The following is a 16,149-nucleotide window of genomic DNA, read 5'->3' as shown; positions in this document are numbered from 1 at the left end:
TTCCGCTGACAGATCTGGCTGTGTTAAGAAATCTAACTTCTGGAATTTGTCTAAGTAAATCTCTCACCATGGACCCATTTTCATCTTTAAAGATGCGATTCTAGATAAGGATTACTACCGTGTGCTAGATCCTAGACTAAGCATTTGCAGAGTGTATTATCTCAGGCAATTTTTATAACAACCCTCTTAGCTTGTATTTTTCCGTCCCCATTTGAATTATGAAGAAGCTAAGAAACCTCACTTACTTACAGAAACAGAGGTTCAGTAATATGGACAAGGTCTCATATTTAATTATGGATAGAAATAGAACTTAAGCATAGATCTATTTTATTCCAAGTTATACCCTTAACCACTGCACTATCTACCTCCTCATTAAGTAAACTGTACATTACTGTGGGTGGAGTTCAAATTCCACCTCTCTCCCTAAGTATAAAAATAAAAAGAAAGACTAAGAGCAATATAATCCACCTTTGCCTCAGTTTACTTTCTGGTGTATCAGGATTGAATCCACATCAGTTGAATTGTAAATTAATGGGATCTTTCCCAGTGTAAAAGGCAGTCCTGTGAGATGTGTTTTGGAAGATGAAACATTATAATTTCTGTTTATTAAAATAATTAACACAGGTACGTGGTTCAAAATCTTAAGCATTACAACTTGGTATACAGTGAAATACAAGACCCCCTCTCCCTCTGTCTCTCCGTTCTCCACTTCCCCAGTTCTTATCCTCTGCAATATTCTCATGCTTTACGAGCTCAGTGGAAACAGAGTATTTGAAATGAATGCTTTCCTGGAACATGCCTGGGATGTGTGATTTCTGAAGGTATATTCTGACTGATATTCCGAGACAGATATTCCCACTGTGTGATTGTTTTAAGGCTGGTTACTCTACTCTCTTTGTTAAACTCATAAATTTCCTACTGTCTCACTTATGGCACCTAAATTACTACCCTTGCTATGATTCTAATACTTTTTTTGGCAGAAAATTTTCATTTATGACAAGATCCCCAATGACTAGGGGTAAAATAAAATGAGAGAAATCAAGTGATAAAAAGGATACCTTACTTATTTTATTATCATTGTGGTTTTACATCAATGACTCTCAATCCTGACTAGACTCTCTGGTAACCTAGAGGGGTTTAGAAAGAATTCCAGGCAACCTACTCTAGACAAGTCCTACCCTGGCCTAGAGAAGTGATTTTGAATGTATTAGGGTGGGGCTAGGGAGCTGTACTTTTGGGTGTGATATTCTTTTTTTTTTTTTTTTTTTTTTTTTTTTTTTTTTTTTTTTTTTTTTTTTTTTTTTGAGACGGAGTCTCGCTCTGTCGCCCAGGCTGGAGTGCAGTGGCCGGATCTCAGCTCACTGCAAGCTCCGCCTCCCAGGTTTACGCCATTCTCCTGCCTCAGCCTCCCGAGTAGCTGGGACTACAGGCGCCCGCCACCTCGCCCGGCTAGTTTTTTGTATTTTTTAGTAGAGACGGGGTTTCACCGTGTTAGCCAGGATGGTCTCGATCTCCTGACCTCGTGATCCGCCCGTCTCGGCCTCCCAAAGTGCTGGGATTACAGGCTTGAGCCACCGCGCCCGGCCATGGGTGTGATATTCTATAAATGTATATTAAACACTTAAAAATCTATGAGTGATTAAAAATTTTTAGTTATTTGTGAAGTTAAGAATAATGCTGACTATTTTTTCTGCCACTTGACAGGGGTGGTCGTATGATTTTCATGGTTTATCCTTTCTATTCCTTGCTTTTTAAAAAGTTTTAGGGAAGTTTAATTTACACACCATAACATTTGCTCATTTTCAGTGTAAAATTTAGTGATTTTTAGTACATTAGCAGAGTTGTACAACCATCATCATGGTCCAATTTTAGAACACTTCTACCACCCCAAAAGAATCCTTGTACCCATTTGCAGTCACATCCTGTTCCTACCCCAGCCCCAGGCAACCACTGATCCACTCTCCATCCCTGTAGACTTCAGCTACATTTAAAAAATCACCACAGGTAATTCAGATGCTCAGTAAAGGTTGAGATCTATTCCCTTGGATTTTCCAGCAGACCTTAGGAATGTTAACTATGTCGAAATCTTGACCTACAGAAGCAACTTTTAAATTAAACAAGATTGGGCCGGGTGCAGTGGCTCATGCCTGTAATCACAGCATTTTGGAAGGTCAAGGCAGGTGGATCACCTGAGGTCAGGAGTTCGAGACCAGCCTGGCCAACATGGTGAAACCCTATTTCTACTAAAAAACAAACAAACAGAAAAACCCAAAAATACAAAAATTAGGCATGGTGGCATATGCCTGTAATCCCAGGTACTTGGAAGGCTGAGGCAGGAGAATTGTTTGAACCAGGGAGGCAGAGGCTGCAGTGAGCCGAGATTGTGCCATTGCACTCCAGCCTGGGCGACAGAGTCAGACTTGGTCTCAAAAAAATAAAAAAATAAAAAAAAATAAACAAGGTTGTTTCTCAATTTCATGGGGCCCTCAGATTACTCTGACTTTGGATCCTTGTTAAAATGTATTTTGAGGCCGGGCACGGTGGCTCAAGCCTGTAATCCCAGCACTTTGGGAGGCCGAGACGGGCGGATCACGAGGTCAGGAGATCGAGACCATCCTGGCTAACACGGTGAAACCCCGTCTCTACTAAAAATACAAAAACTAGCCGGGCGAGGTGGCGGGCGCCTGTAGTCCCAGCTACTCGGGAGGCTGAGGCAGGAGAATGGCGTGAACCGGGGAGGCGGAGCTTGCAGTGAGCTGAGATCTGGCCACTGCACTCCAGTCCGGGCGACAGAGCGAGACTCCGCCTCAAAAAAAAAAAAAAAAAAAAAAAAAAAAAAAAATGTATTTTGTTCCTCTTTCCACCGACAAGTTTTCACTCTCAGATACAGGCCAACATAGAATTATGTGGTTGGTTGAAACAACCTCTTCCCATCTCCTGCTTCTCCTCTTCCACATGGAGACCTGAGATGGAGAAATCCCAACAGGCAAGCTCAATGGGCCGATGCAGTCTTTGTAATACAGTCTTAAGCTCATTAAATTAGGTATCTCATCTTTTGGAGAAAAGCATGATCGTTCAGGACATTTGGGTGTCAAAAAAGAGCTTCTCAAATGTACTCAACTCCCTCTCTGGCTTCTTGGACTTGTGGGACTTGCCCCTCCTGCAGTCCTCCCGCTCCAACCCCCACCCCACATTGAGAGAAGAGCCTCCAAGTCTGGCTTAGCGTCAGCCTTCATCCCTGTGGTTTGACGGCTCCATTGCCAATCTCAGTGGTTCCCAAACTTTGCCGCCCATTAGAATCCACAGGGAGCTTTTATAAATCTATTGCTCAAGTCTCACCCATGCCAATGAAATCAAATAGCTGCGGATGGAAACTAGGTGTCAGTATTTTTATTAAAAAGATCCCGTTGTCATTGCAACGGGTAATAAAGTTTGGGGTCTAGACGGTGATATCCTGTTTTCTAGCAATATTCCGCTTTAGTTCCTACCCCTTTGTTTTCTAAACTCTTTTTTTCCCCCCTCGGCTGCTTGAACCCATTTCCAAGCTGCCACCTGGGGTTCCTGGGTAACCTCAATTCCTCATGTCTGTCAAAACTGAGGGATTTACGAGACCTTGCGCTAACCTAACATTAAAAGGAAATCTTTTTTTTTTTTTTTGAGACGGAGTCTCGCTCTGTCGCCCAGGCTGGAGTGCAGTGGCCGGATCTCAGCTCACTGCAAGCTCCGCCTCCCAGGTTTATGCCATTCTCCTGCCTCAGCCTCCCGAGTAGCTGGGACTACAGGCACCGCCACCTCGCCCGGCTAGTTTTTTTGTATTTTTTAGTAGAGACGGGGTTTCACCGTGTTAGCCAGGATGGTCTGGATCTCCTGACCTTGTGATCCGCCCGTCTCGGCCTCCCAAAGTGCTGGGATTACAGGCTTGAGCCACCGCGCCCGGCCAGGAAATCTTAACTCTAGGAATGGGGAGACCTTTGTAACTGTTTTCATGTTCTCCTGCCATCTGGTTCCTCACCGAGAAGTGTTTCGCACGTAAGGACACGAAAGAAAGAGATAGAGTATCAAGTTATGCTCTTAAAAAAAAAAAAATTCTAAAAAGACAACCTACAGAATAGGAGAAAATATTTGCAAATCATATATTTGATAGAAGTCTAGTGTCCAGAATATACAAAGAATCCTTACAACTCAACCACAAAAGGATAAATAACCCAATTAAAATATGAGCAAAGGGCTTGAACAGACGTCCTTCCAAAGAAGACATAACGAGTGGCCACAAAGCATCAGAAAAGGTACTCAACACAATTAGTCATTAGGAAAATGCAAACCAAAACCACTTCACACACGTTATAGGATGGCTGTAATGAAACAAAGGAAAGTTACACGCCTTAGGGAAGATGTGGAAAAATTAGGGTCCTCGTACATTGCTGGTAGGAATGTAAAATGGAGCAGAAAAACATTTGAAGGTTCCTCAAAAAGTTAAAATGGGCAAGAGATCTAGCAAGACCCAAGATCTGGCAAAATTTACCAATGTAAGTCAAGAAAATGCTGAAAACCTGATAGCACTGTCACCACCAACAGCTGTTTCCCCCTCAGTTCCTTCAGCAAACACGTACTGAGCACCTATGCCAGGTACACTGTAAATTGTACACTTAAAATGAGTACATGTTATGATGTATAAATTAAACTTCCATAAAACTGTTTTTTTTAAATGCAAGGAATAGAAAGAATAAACCATGAAAGTCATATGACCATACCTGTTGAGTGGCAGAAAAAATAGTCAGCATTATTCTTAACTTTACAAATAACTAAAATTTTTAAAATTACTTATAGATTTTTAAGTGTTTAATATACATTTATAGAATATCACACCCAAAAGTACAGCTCCCTAGCCCCACCCTAATAAATTCAAATTCACTCGTCTAGGGTAGGACTTGTCTAGAGTGGGTTGTCTGGAATTCTTTCTAAACCCTTCTAGGTTACCAGAGAGTCTAGTCAGGATTGAGAGTCATTGATGTAAAGATGGAGCAAGTCCTCTGGGTATATATTCAAAATAACTGAAAGCAGGTACTTAAATACTTGTGCAGGTATGTTCACAGTAGCAGTATTCACAGTAGCCCCAAAGCGGAAACAACACAAATGCTCCTGAACAGGTGAATGGAGAAACAAAATGTGGTCTATGCATACAGTGGAATATTATCCAGGCATGAAAAGGAAAGAAACACAGATACATGTTACAACATGGACACATGCTACAACATGGATGCATGTTACAATATGGACATGTGCTGCAAGATGGACACATGCTACAACACAGACACATGCTACAACATGGATACATGGTACAACATGGATGCATGCTACAACATGAATACATGCTACAACATGGATGCATGTGACAACCCGGGCAACATGGACACATCCCACAACATGGATGCATGCGATAACACAGATACATGGTACAACATGGACACATGCCACAACATGGATATGTGCCATAACACGGATACATGGTATAACATGGACACATGCCACAATGCAGATACATGCTACAACATGGATACATGTTATAATACAGACACATGCTACAGCATGGATACATGCCACAACACAGATACATGCTACAACATGAAGGAGCCTTGAAAACATTACGCTAAATGAAAGAAGCCAGACGGAAAAGGTCACATGTGTGTGATTCCATTTCGCTGAAATGTCCAGAACACACAAATCCGTAGAGACAGAAAGCAGGTGGTTTCTGTGGTGGTTGCCTGGGGCTGGGAGGAGGGAGAAATGGAAAGTGGCTGCTGGATGGTTACAGAGTTTCTTTGGGATGATGAAGATGTTTTGGAACTTGATAGAGGTGGTGTTTGCATAATGTTGTGGATGTACTAAATGCTATTTGTTTGTATAATTTAAAATGGTTAATTATGGCTGGGTGCGGTGGCTCAGGCCTGTAATCCCAGCACTTTAGAAGGCCAAGGTGGGTGGATAACTTGAGGCCAGAGTTTGAGACTGGCTTAGCCAACATCGCGAAACCCCATCTCTACTAAAAATACAAAAATGAGCTGGGCGTGGTGGCGTGCTAGTAATCCTAGCTACTTGGGAGGCTGAGGCAGGAGAATCGCTTGAACCTGGGAGGCGGAGGTTGCAGTGAGCTGAGACTGCATCACTGCACTCCAGCCTGGGTGACACAGCAGCGAGACTCTGTCTCAAAAAAAAAAAAAAAAAAAAAAAAAAAAGGTTAATTTCATGTTCTATGAGATTCACCTTGACTTTTGTTAAAAATGAAAAAATTACATTCTAGGTTGTCAGAATCCCACTCCCTCCACATGCCCTGGAAGTCAGTTTGCTATGTTCTCTGGCAGTTCCTGTGGGTCCTTCACATGCATGGGAAGGCAAATAGCAGGACTGGATACCACCCAATTTATGGCTTGCTTTTTAATCATATCACTCCTATGTAAGTGTCCAATCAAATGTCAATCTTCAAATAATCCTAAGAACTGCGGAAGCGTCATTGGAACGAAGAGAACCACTGGAAATACAGCTTTATGACCTTTTATTTGAAGACCTGGTGGCTGACACTGCAGCTCTCTTTGAGGACAGGTTACTGACCAGCCACATATCCCGTAAGGCCAAGTCCCCTTGGCCAGAGACTAGCACAGTGTCCTCCATTTCACTTGATGCCCAAGAACGGCTTGAATTGAATCCATTTGAATTTTTTTTTTTTTTTTTTTACTTTATGTTCTTATTTGCTTTCTTTCTTTTTTTTTTCTTTTGCTTTAAGTTCTGGGATCCATGTGCAGAACATGCAGGTTTGTTACACAGGTGTACATGTGCCATGGTGGTTTGCTGCACCTGTCAACCCGCCATCTAGGTTTTAAGCCCCGCATGCATTAGCTATTTGTCCTAATGCTCTCCCTCCCCTTGCCCCCACCTCCTGTTTTTAAAATTATTCTGATGTCTTTCTTTGCTCTGTGAGCATCTTGACTCTGCCTTTGCTGTGAAGTCTTCGCTTGTCTTCGCAGCCACTTGATGTGGCGCCTGGCATGGAATGGGTGCTCAGTACGTGTTTGTTGAAGGAACTGAGGGGAAATAGCTGTTGGTGATGACAGTGCTATCAGGTTTTCAGCACTGTCTTGGCTTACATTGGTAAATTTTGCCAGATCTTAGGTGTAGCACTTATGTTGTCATGAAGCAGGGGTTAAGAGACAAAAGTAATAACTAACTTTGGTTCCAGAAGACTCTGGTTACAGAAAAATCTAGATAAATCCCCCTTAGCTAGGGTTTCCAGATGAGATATAAGATGCCCAGTTTCATTTGAACTCAGAGAAACAATATGTCCTGTGCAATATTTAGGATATGCTTGTACTAGGAAATTATTCATTGTTTATCTGAAATTCAAACGTAACCAGGCATTCTGTATTGTAATTTGCTAATGGGACAACTCTGCCTATTAAAGGACTGCATTGTGACTGGCTGTGAAACCCCCAGCTCCAGGGTCCCGGCCTGGGTTCAGTCTCTGCTCTGCAGCTGGAAGGGCAAGACCCTGTGTGGCCTCTGCAAAATCTCTGTACCTTTGCCAGGAAACAATCTGGTTGTTATGTGAGGGTTTCCAGCATTGTTCACACAGAAATTACTCAGGTATGAATCATTTGGCCCCATAGTTGGTTGTGTTTTGGTTTTTAATCCGATATGGAAATCCATGTTATCTTGTTTGTTTTGACGTTGGCTGTGGCTCGGTCAACCCAAGAGTGTGGCACGGAGGCTTTGGCTTTTTCTCTGTAGCCCAATACTGGTGAGCCACCCTCCTCTTTACTGTGGGGTTTCACTCCTTTTCTTCCTTGTTCCTGCTGCCTTGGCTTGCTGTGGGAGGTGGATGTTGTCAGTGCGTATGACCTGGGCCACCACAGCTGTGGCTGAACCAGAGGTGGGTCGGGGGACGTGATGCAGATCACCAAGAGCATCGGCCACACCCATGAACCCTTTCGGGAAGAGAAACATCACTTCCCTTGAAGCGCTCCTCCCTCCATCTGCCCAGCTACGTGCTAACGCGTTTCGTCATTTTCATCCTCTACGTTCCGCAAGCTGGAAGTGAGCTCTCACATTTCTGGCGCTGTGCGAGGTTCCTGGAATCTACAGACGTCTAAGATGTTGTCACTGCCTTTGCAGAACTTAGAATTGGCAATTAAAAAATGGCAACCTGTCTCCTGGGTTCAAGTGATTCACCTGCCTCAGTGTCCCCACTAGCTGGGGCTACAGGCTCACACCACCAGGCCCGGCTAATTTTTGTATTTTTAGTAGACACAGGGTTTCACCCTGTGGGCCAGGCTGGTCTTGAATTCCTGACATCAAGTGATCCACCTGCTTTGGCCTCCCAAAGTGCTGGGATTACAGGTGTGAGCCACCATGCCCAGCCCATCTTAGTCATTTCTAAGTGTTTGGCAGTGTTGAGTTTATTCAGACTGGTGTATTGCCAATCTCCTGAACTTTTTCATCTCCCAGACTGAAACTCCGTACCCGTTAAACACTGACTCCCCATCTCTCCTTCCCCCTGGAGTCCCAGATAACCACTGTTCTCCTTTCTATCTCATCTATGAGTTGGACAACTTTGCATACCTCATGTAAGTGGACTCATACAGTATCTGTTCTTTTGTGTCTGGCTTATTTCACCTGACCTAATGTCCTCAAAGTTTATCCCTGTTGTATCACATGTCAACATTTCTCTTCTTTTTAAGGCTGAATTATATTGCACTATGTGTCTGCACCAAGTGCCACTCCACTTTTCTCGGTTATTAGCCCCTGCTCTGCCTGCGGGCCAGAGAACACTGTAAAGGCATTTAACCAAAGTCTCTCAGTCTCATATTCCTTGGCTGCTATACCATTGTTTCTGGTGGGCTTCCATTTGGTTGAGTTTCAAATGCTTGGAGCAGCTAGTATTTGAGGTCTCCAATGGACACAACGTGATGGCAGAAGGGATAATGCATATATATATATATATATATATTTTTTTTTTTTTTTTTTTTTTTTTTGAGGCAGAGTCTCACTCTGTTGCCCAGACTGGAGTACAGTGACACAATCTTGGCTCACTGCAACCTCCGCCTCCTGGGTTCAAGCGATTCTCCTGCCTCAGCCTCCCTAGTAGCTGGGACTACAGGCGTGCACCAGCATGCTGGCTATTTTTTGTATGGACGGGGTTTCACCATATTGGCCAGGCTGGTCTGGAACTCCTGACCACAGGTGATCCGCCCACTTTGGCCTCCCAAAGTGCTGGGATTACAGGCGTGAGTCACCGTGCCTGACTCGATAATGCATGTATTATTTATTTATTTATTTATTTATTTATTTATTTATTTATTTATTTATTTTGAGATGGAGTTTTGCTCTTGTTGCCCAGGCTGGAGTGCAATGGCGTGATCTTGGCTCAGCACAACCTCTGCCTCCCAGGTTCAAGTGATTCTCCTGCCTCAGCCTCCCAAGTAGCTGGGATTACAGGCATGCACCACCATGTTTAGCTAATTTTGTATTTTTAGTAGAGATGGGGTTTCTCCATGTTGGTCAGGTTGGTCTCGGACTCCCGACCTCAGGTGATCTGCCTACCTCGGTCTCCCAAAGTGCTGGGATTACAGGCATAAGCCACTGTGCCTGGCCTGAGAATGCATATTTTTAAGGGTTAACTTTTAGAATGTGTGCTTGCTGGGTGAGGTAGTTGTACTTGTTTTCATGCATAGTCTCTCTTGGGAAGTTTTTCAAATATGGAAACTGAGAGTTGGGAATCTATTATTTTAAGAAGGAAGAGCATTGAATAAGCAGCGAAGAAAGCTGATTTGCTAAGAAACCTGGGCAAACATCTACTTAACTATAGAATACTAGAGTTGAGTTTGAATCCCTTCAGCTGTAAATTTGAGTTAGTATTCTGTGCTATGTGTTGCTATCATATCTTTATGACACTGTTTTCCAAAAGGATTTAAAATACCAAACATTCATGTAAGGGGAAGAAAAATCCTTTCCCAAAAGAAAACTGTGGATAGTGAGAGACTTATGAAGGCATTTAACCAAATTCCTTCTTGTCGTCATTGCCTCTGTGTTACCAGTTTTTCTTTCAATCCTCTGATGATTTGCTTGAATTTTGTCTTTATTTGCTACCCTCAGAGCATAGTGCTCCAATTATTCACAGTATTTTTGACCTCCATATATTTAAGAAATTGCCTCGTTGGATCCCAGGTGAGCAGGGTTCATAAACAAACATAGACAATTTAAGCTTCTTTCTAAAGAGGAAATGAGCAGGCAGTGTGTGTTGGGAAATCCTTTTGTCAATGCACCAGGTGTTGGCTGCTTTTCTCCCGCAGCAGCCAAAACCCAGACCCTCAGGAAACAGAGGCCAGGAAATCCCTCTGCCCATCGACCCAGAGGGTGGCGCTTCCAGCCCATGGTTGTGAGCACGGGGCTCTGCTCCTCAATCTTTCACCTTTAGACATTTTACACAGCAGTTGGCTGCCAATTTTCCCCACGTGATAATTGTCTAGGAAAAGACTGTATGTTTGTGACCAACATCTGTGTATCAGGACATCGCTAAGGACATATGTTTTGTTCTCAACTTTCTCTTCAGCTCTGATGCACAAGCTATAAATTACTTTGTCATCACCCAATAAGATCAGTCAGAGGAATATTTAATGGCACTTATAGGCATGGTTCTTAACTTTCTTTAGAGTCCTTGGAGAATGTGGCAAAATTAATGCATCCTTTCTTCAGAAAAAAAATGTACATTTACGCTTACGTGCAAAATTCTGTATATGATTTTAGGGGACCTTCAGACAGCTACTGACTTCATTATACTTTGTAAAGATTTTTTTTTAAAGATTATTCTTTATGTAAGTATATTGACATATGTATAATGTGTATATATATTGAATTTCCTGTTATGAATGTTTATTATGTGTCTGTCCTTTTGAAATATTACTTGTTTTTATCAAGCTTTCAGTGGTATAGAGAAAACTCTCATGACAAAATGTGAACTGTATGTTATCAAAGAGCATTTTTTTCTTTATAAATTGCCTTTCATAATGGACAAAGAGTACAAGAAACTACTTCTGAAGGGGAAGAGGATGGAGCTAGTATGTATTGAGCACCTGCTGTCTGCCAGGTACCACGCCCGGCACCTTACATATGAGATCTCGCTTCATCTCAACAATGATTCTATGACTGTGGAATTGTTCCCATGTAACAGACGTGGCACTGAAGCTCAGGAATAGTAAGTCAGTCGTTTTGATTCAGTCACACTCTAGAGCCCACTCTCTTTGGTATTGTGTAGTTTGCAAAGATAACACAAAGCTTCTTGCTCAAAAATACTGGGCTTTAGAAAAGAAGAGAGCCCCCTGGGAACCCTGGTGGCCTGAGAGGCAGGGAAGAGTCGGTGAGTGGAAGAAGAGCATGAGTGAATTTTCCTAAGGGCAGGAGGGGCAGTTGTGTATCCCTGGGGTTTTCTTGTATGGGACCGCCAATGCCTGCATGAAGACAGGAAGAAGGCATTAGAAAACTTGACCTCCCCCAAATCGGAGCAGCTGCTCCAGTTCGCCCTAGAAGTTGGCAGGAAGGAGAGAACATGAAGGAGCAAAGAGACATGGGTTCTCATTAGACAAGTGGGTCAGATTCTTCCTCTTTTTTGGTCTGCACCAATCTCTTTCGTTGTGGTCTTCATTAACCTGCGACTCTGAGGATTTTGCGGGTGACAAAAGTCAGCAGGCTGAGCTCCCATTCACAGCAAGGAAACATGGAGTCATGTTCTTCTGCTCTGGGATTTTGGTCAGTAACAGTGGAACAGCCCATACAAACCTACTTAACAGATTTTTTTCCCCCTTAATAAAAAGACGATTCTATTTTCCAGAGATGCTCCTCTGGAATTGCTCCCAGTAAACTTAAAAAAACAAACAAACAAACAAACAAACAAAAAAACAACGTAGTGAAAAATTTATTGGGTCACATTTACTGTCTGATTCTTACTGGGTGGTGATTGGCCTCAGGAACCAGGCTCCTTGGTGAGTAACCAAACTGAGAATCAACCCACTCTTTGGGTGTGTAAAATAAGCCCATTTAGATGAATCTCATGAATTTTCATCATGAACTAGTAAAACCAGAGGTCACTAGGAAACCAGCATAATCATACAGTATCCTTCCTCATGGTCCATATCAAAGAGCCTAGTCAAGTGAATGATGACGAGAGAAATTATACTTTCTAATCCCCAGTGCTTTTACTCAGCCATGAATGCTATTAATTCAGGGAGCTTGTGAAAAGCATTTTCACAAGACAGATTGGAAGCAAGACTAAGTAGGTACATGCTGGCAGCATAAAGAGAGTCTAATCTAATTATTGTAGAATCTTAGAGATAATCTAAGTGCTGCCTAATTGAGTACAACACATTTTATTGACTCTTTTCTATGTGTAAGGCACACAGACCCTGTGTGGGGTACATACCTATTTTCTATGGGCAAAAACCGGAATCACCCAGAGGGCTGGTTAAAACACAAATGGCGGCGTCCCATCCCCAGAGTTTCTGACTCCCAGTTTCCGGAGTGGGCCTGAGAACTGGCATTTCTAGCAAGTTCCCAGGAGCTGCTGCTGATGCTGCTGGTTCAAGATCACACTGTGAGAACTGCTCTACACCCTCATGGGGGAGATTATTCCAGGGTTCACTTGAGCCCTTCTAATGGGATGGGTTGTGAAAGTGGCCGATCCCAACAGGACAGCTTTCTTAGGGTTCACCCACACTGTGCTGAAAAGTGCCTCCCAGAAACTCTCTCCCTGGTCCTAATTCTGCCGGCCGGAATTGCTCTGGACACACCTAATCCTCATTTAACACATGCCCATGCACGTTCATCCTAAGGAGGACAGAGAGGGGTCGGTTTGGCAAATAACATTGTTATGTTCCATGCCTGTTTAATCTACTTTGCTAACAATAAATTTAAATGTTAATAACTGGGGTGTACATACACCATAAAGGGTACAAATGTCATGGGTACAGCTTGATAAAATTTTACATAGGTATACACTCATACAACTGCCTTCCACATCAAGACATAAAATATTTTCACCCTTCCTCAAAATTACCATGTCCTCTTTCCCAGTCCGTAGCTGGCCCTCAAAAGCCAGCACTGTTCTATTCCAGTTGCCATGGATATTTCCTGCTCCTCTTGAACTTTATGCAGATGGAAGCAGAGAGAACATGCCCTTTTGTATCTGATATTTTCAAGAAGACTGTGAGGTTTAACCATGTTTTAAATAGCAATATTAGTTCTTTTGTTTTTATTGCCTTGTGGTATCCCAAGTTTGACTTGTGTTTATAGTTGTATATTTAATTGCTCCTTCTATTTTTTTTTTGCGGGGATGGGGGTGTTGTGGGGTGGAATTTTGCTCTTGTTGCTCAGGCTAGAGGGCAATGGCGCAATCTCAGCTCACTGCAACCTCCGCCTCCTTGGTTCAAGTGATATTCTCCTGCCTCAGCTTCCTGAGTAGCTGGGATTACAGCCACCACACCCATCTACTTTTTTGTATTTTTAGTAGAGACTAGGTTTCTCCATGTTGGCCAGGCTGATCTTGAACTCCTGACCTCAGGTGATCCACCCGCCTCAGCCTCCCAAAGTGCTGGGATTACAGGCATGAGCCACCGCGCCTGGCCCCTCCTTCTATTTTATATAGTTAAGGTTGGAAATTGATATGGTTTGGCCCTGTGTCCCCACCGAAATCGCGTTTGGAATTGTAATCCCCATGTGTCAGAGGAGCGGCAACGGAGGTGAATTTCCCCGTTGCTGTTCTCGTGATAGTGAGTGAGTTCTCACGAGATCTGATGGTTTAAAAGTCTGGCGCTGCGCACGTCTCTCTCTCTCTCCTGCCGCAGTGGAGACTTGGTCGCTTCCGCTTTGCCTTCCGCCATGATTGTAAGTTTCCTGAGGCCTCCCCAACCATGCGGAACTGTCCATGCACTGTCTGGATTTTCCCAGCTCCTTCAGATGAGCAGATCTGTGGATGCATGTTCTCTCTTATGTAACTGTCTCCCTACAAAAATAAACTTTTCTTTTGCTGGCTCTCTGATCACTTCCAAAATCCCTGTCCTTGATAAGTGCAAATAATAGAAGAATCTGTTCTACCTTGTGGTTCCTGTTAAGGTTACACCTAAATTGTCTCTGAAAAATAATTGTCTGTTTTGTTAAAGGAAATGTTTAAACTTCCTTTGACTTTTGTGTCTAATAAACCCTCAGCAGAAGGAAGTTTATTTTTAAATACAAATTACTGTGGCCACTTAACGCCTCATTTCCTTTTTCATTCTGCTAATTGGAGATGGGAAATTGCTGGTCAGCCTATTTCATGCTATCAACTTGAGTACATTTAAAAAGATAATCAGGCTTTGCAGCAGTTTTAAGTCTGGCTTTGATTCAATAGCTGGATAAAAAGCCTCCACATGCTCTTATGATTAAGAATTCTTGTTTATGTTTTCATATTTTCCGTGGTGCATGCAGACCTCATCCTTTGGGTTTTTATTGCTAAGTACATACATATAGTGTTGTTTGGGTTTATAAACGTGAGTAGTTTGCTAAATAATTCTCTGTGTTCTAACAGGAAATGAAGGTCAGGAGTAAAAGATGGGATGCTCTTTGCTTAATCTGTCATTGCACTAGGTTTTCATAAATTACATAACCTCCATTTATCTGTTTATCTTTCTGTAATTCAAATTTATATCCTAAATTTCATGTTTAAAAGCTTTGAGAATTTTTTTTTTTTTTTTTAATGAGCCACAGGCTGGGCATGGTGGCTCACGCCTGTACTTGTGGAACTTTGGGAGTCCAAGGCAGGAGGATAGCTTGAGTGTTGGAGTTCAAGACCAGTCTGAGCAACATAGCAAGACCCTGTCTCTACAAAAAAACGACAACAAAAAATTATCCAGGTATGCTAGTACATGCCTGTAGTCCCAGCTACTGGGGAGGCCGACATGAGAATCACTTGAGTCCAAAAGTTTGAGGCTGCAATGAGCTGTGATTGCACCATTGCACTCTGGGTGACAGAGTGAGACTGTCTCAAAAGAAAAAAAAGGAATACAGAAAAAGAGAAATCCTGTAGGACAAATGACCAGCGATTTATCACATATATGTAGCATCAGAAAAGAGGTGGAGGCACACACTGGTGATTAAAAGAAGCAAGAAACAAAAATGGAATGCGATTGGGGACTCTGTTCTGATCTTGATTCAAACAAATCAGCCATACCAAGACCCTGTCTTTAGGGAATCAGACGAATTTAAATACAAACTGAGAATTAGATAATAATAGGGCATAGAGCATTAATTTTGTCACTTGTGATAATGGTTTTGTGGTTATGTTAGTAAAAGAGTTCTTACAGGTAAAGGCATACTGCAGTATTTATGGATGAAATAATGGTGTCTGGAATTTGTTTTTAAAATACTCTAGGAAAAAATGGTCGGGGAATAGATAAAAACAGATCCTAAAGATTGGTAACATGCTGATGCTTGTTAAAACTGGGTGATGGATACAGGGATTCGTTTTACTATTCTCTCTACTTTTGTGTGTTTTAAAATTTTTCATAAGAAATGGTTCAAAAAGAGGCATGAGAGGGGAGCTACATGATGACATATTTGTCACATTGTGATATATGAGTACAGTCTTACAAGTTCCTGTGAAATACAAGCCTGTAATAAAATGAAATCTAGAACTCTGTGTCTGCCAAACAGTTCTTATTTGTTTTTGGAAAAAATAAATTATTAATTATGTTTCTGTCTTGTTTGCAGATGATTCTGGGCCTCCCCCATCTACTGTCATCAACCAAAATGAAACGTTTGCCAACATCATTTTTAAACCTAGTGTAGTACAACAGGCCAAGATTGCCCAGAATGGAGTTTTGGGAGACTTTATCATTAGATACGACGTCAACAGAGAACAGAGCATTGGGGACATCCAGGTAGTGGGATTGTTGTTGCTATTTCATATTGGTTGGTCGATACTTTGGATAGACTCAGACTGTGGATTCCGGTATTTACCTAAGGGAGAGAGAACTTTCTGCTTCTTAGTAAATTTGTCTTAACCCAAAATATTTCTTCAAAGAGACTAGTGGTATTTTTTTTTGCTGAGGGTACCTATTTCTGGCTTCAGTAATC

At 42.3% G+C, this 16,149-nt stretch overlaps 1 protein-coding gene across 2 annotated transcripts in view; it reads left to right on the top strand.

Annotated features, from left to right (window-relative positions):
* Positions 1-16,149, top strand: part of ITIH5 (inter-alpha-trypsin inhibitor heavy chain 5) — a 102,988-nt gene that overhangs the window by 32,990 nt on the left and 53,849 nt on the right. For both annotated transcript variants that reach the window (XM_010389373.2, XM_010389374.2), the window contains exon 6: positions 15,784-15,953. In XM_010389373.2, the coding sequence (XP_010387675.2) occupies positions 15,784-15,953 (170 nt within the window). The remainder of the gene's footprint in view (positions 1-15,783; positions 15,954-16,149) is intronic.

The sequence above is a fragment of the Rhinopithecus roxellana genome, chromosome 11 (genome assembly GCF_007565055.1).
Source record: "Rhinopithecus roxellana isolate Shanxi Qingling chromosome 11, ASM756505v1, whole genome shotgun sequence".
Lineage (NCBI taxonomy): Eukaryota > Metazoa > Chordata > Mammalia > Primates > Cercopithecidae > Rhinopithecus > Rhinopithecus roxellana.
This window is presented reverse-complemented; position numbering and strand designations above follow the sequence as displayed.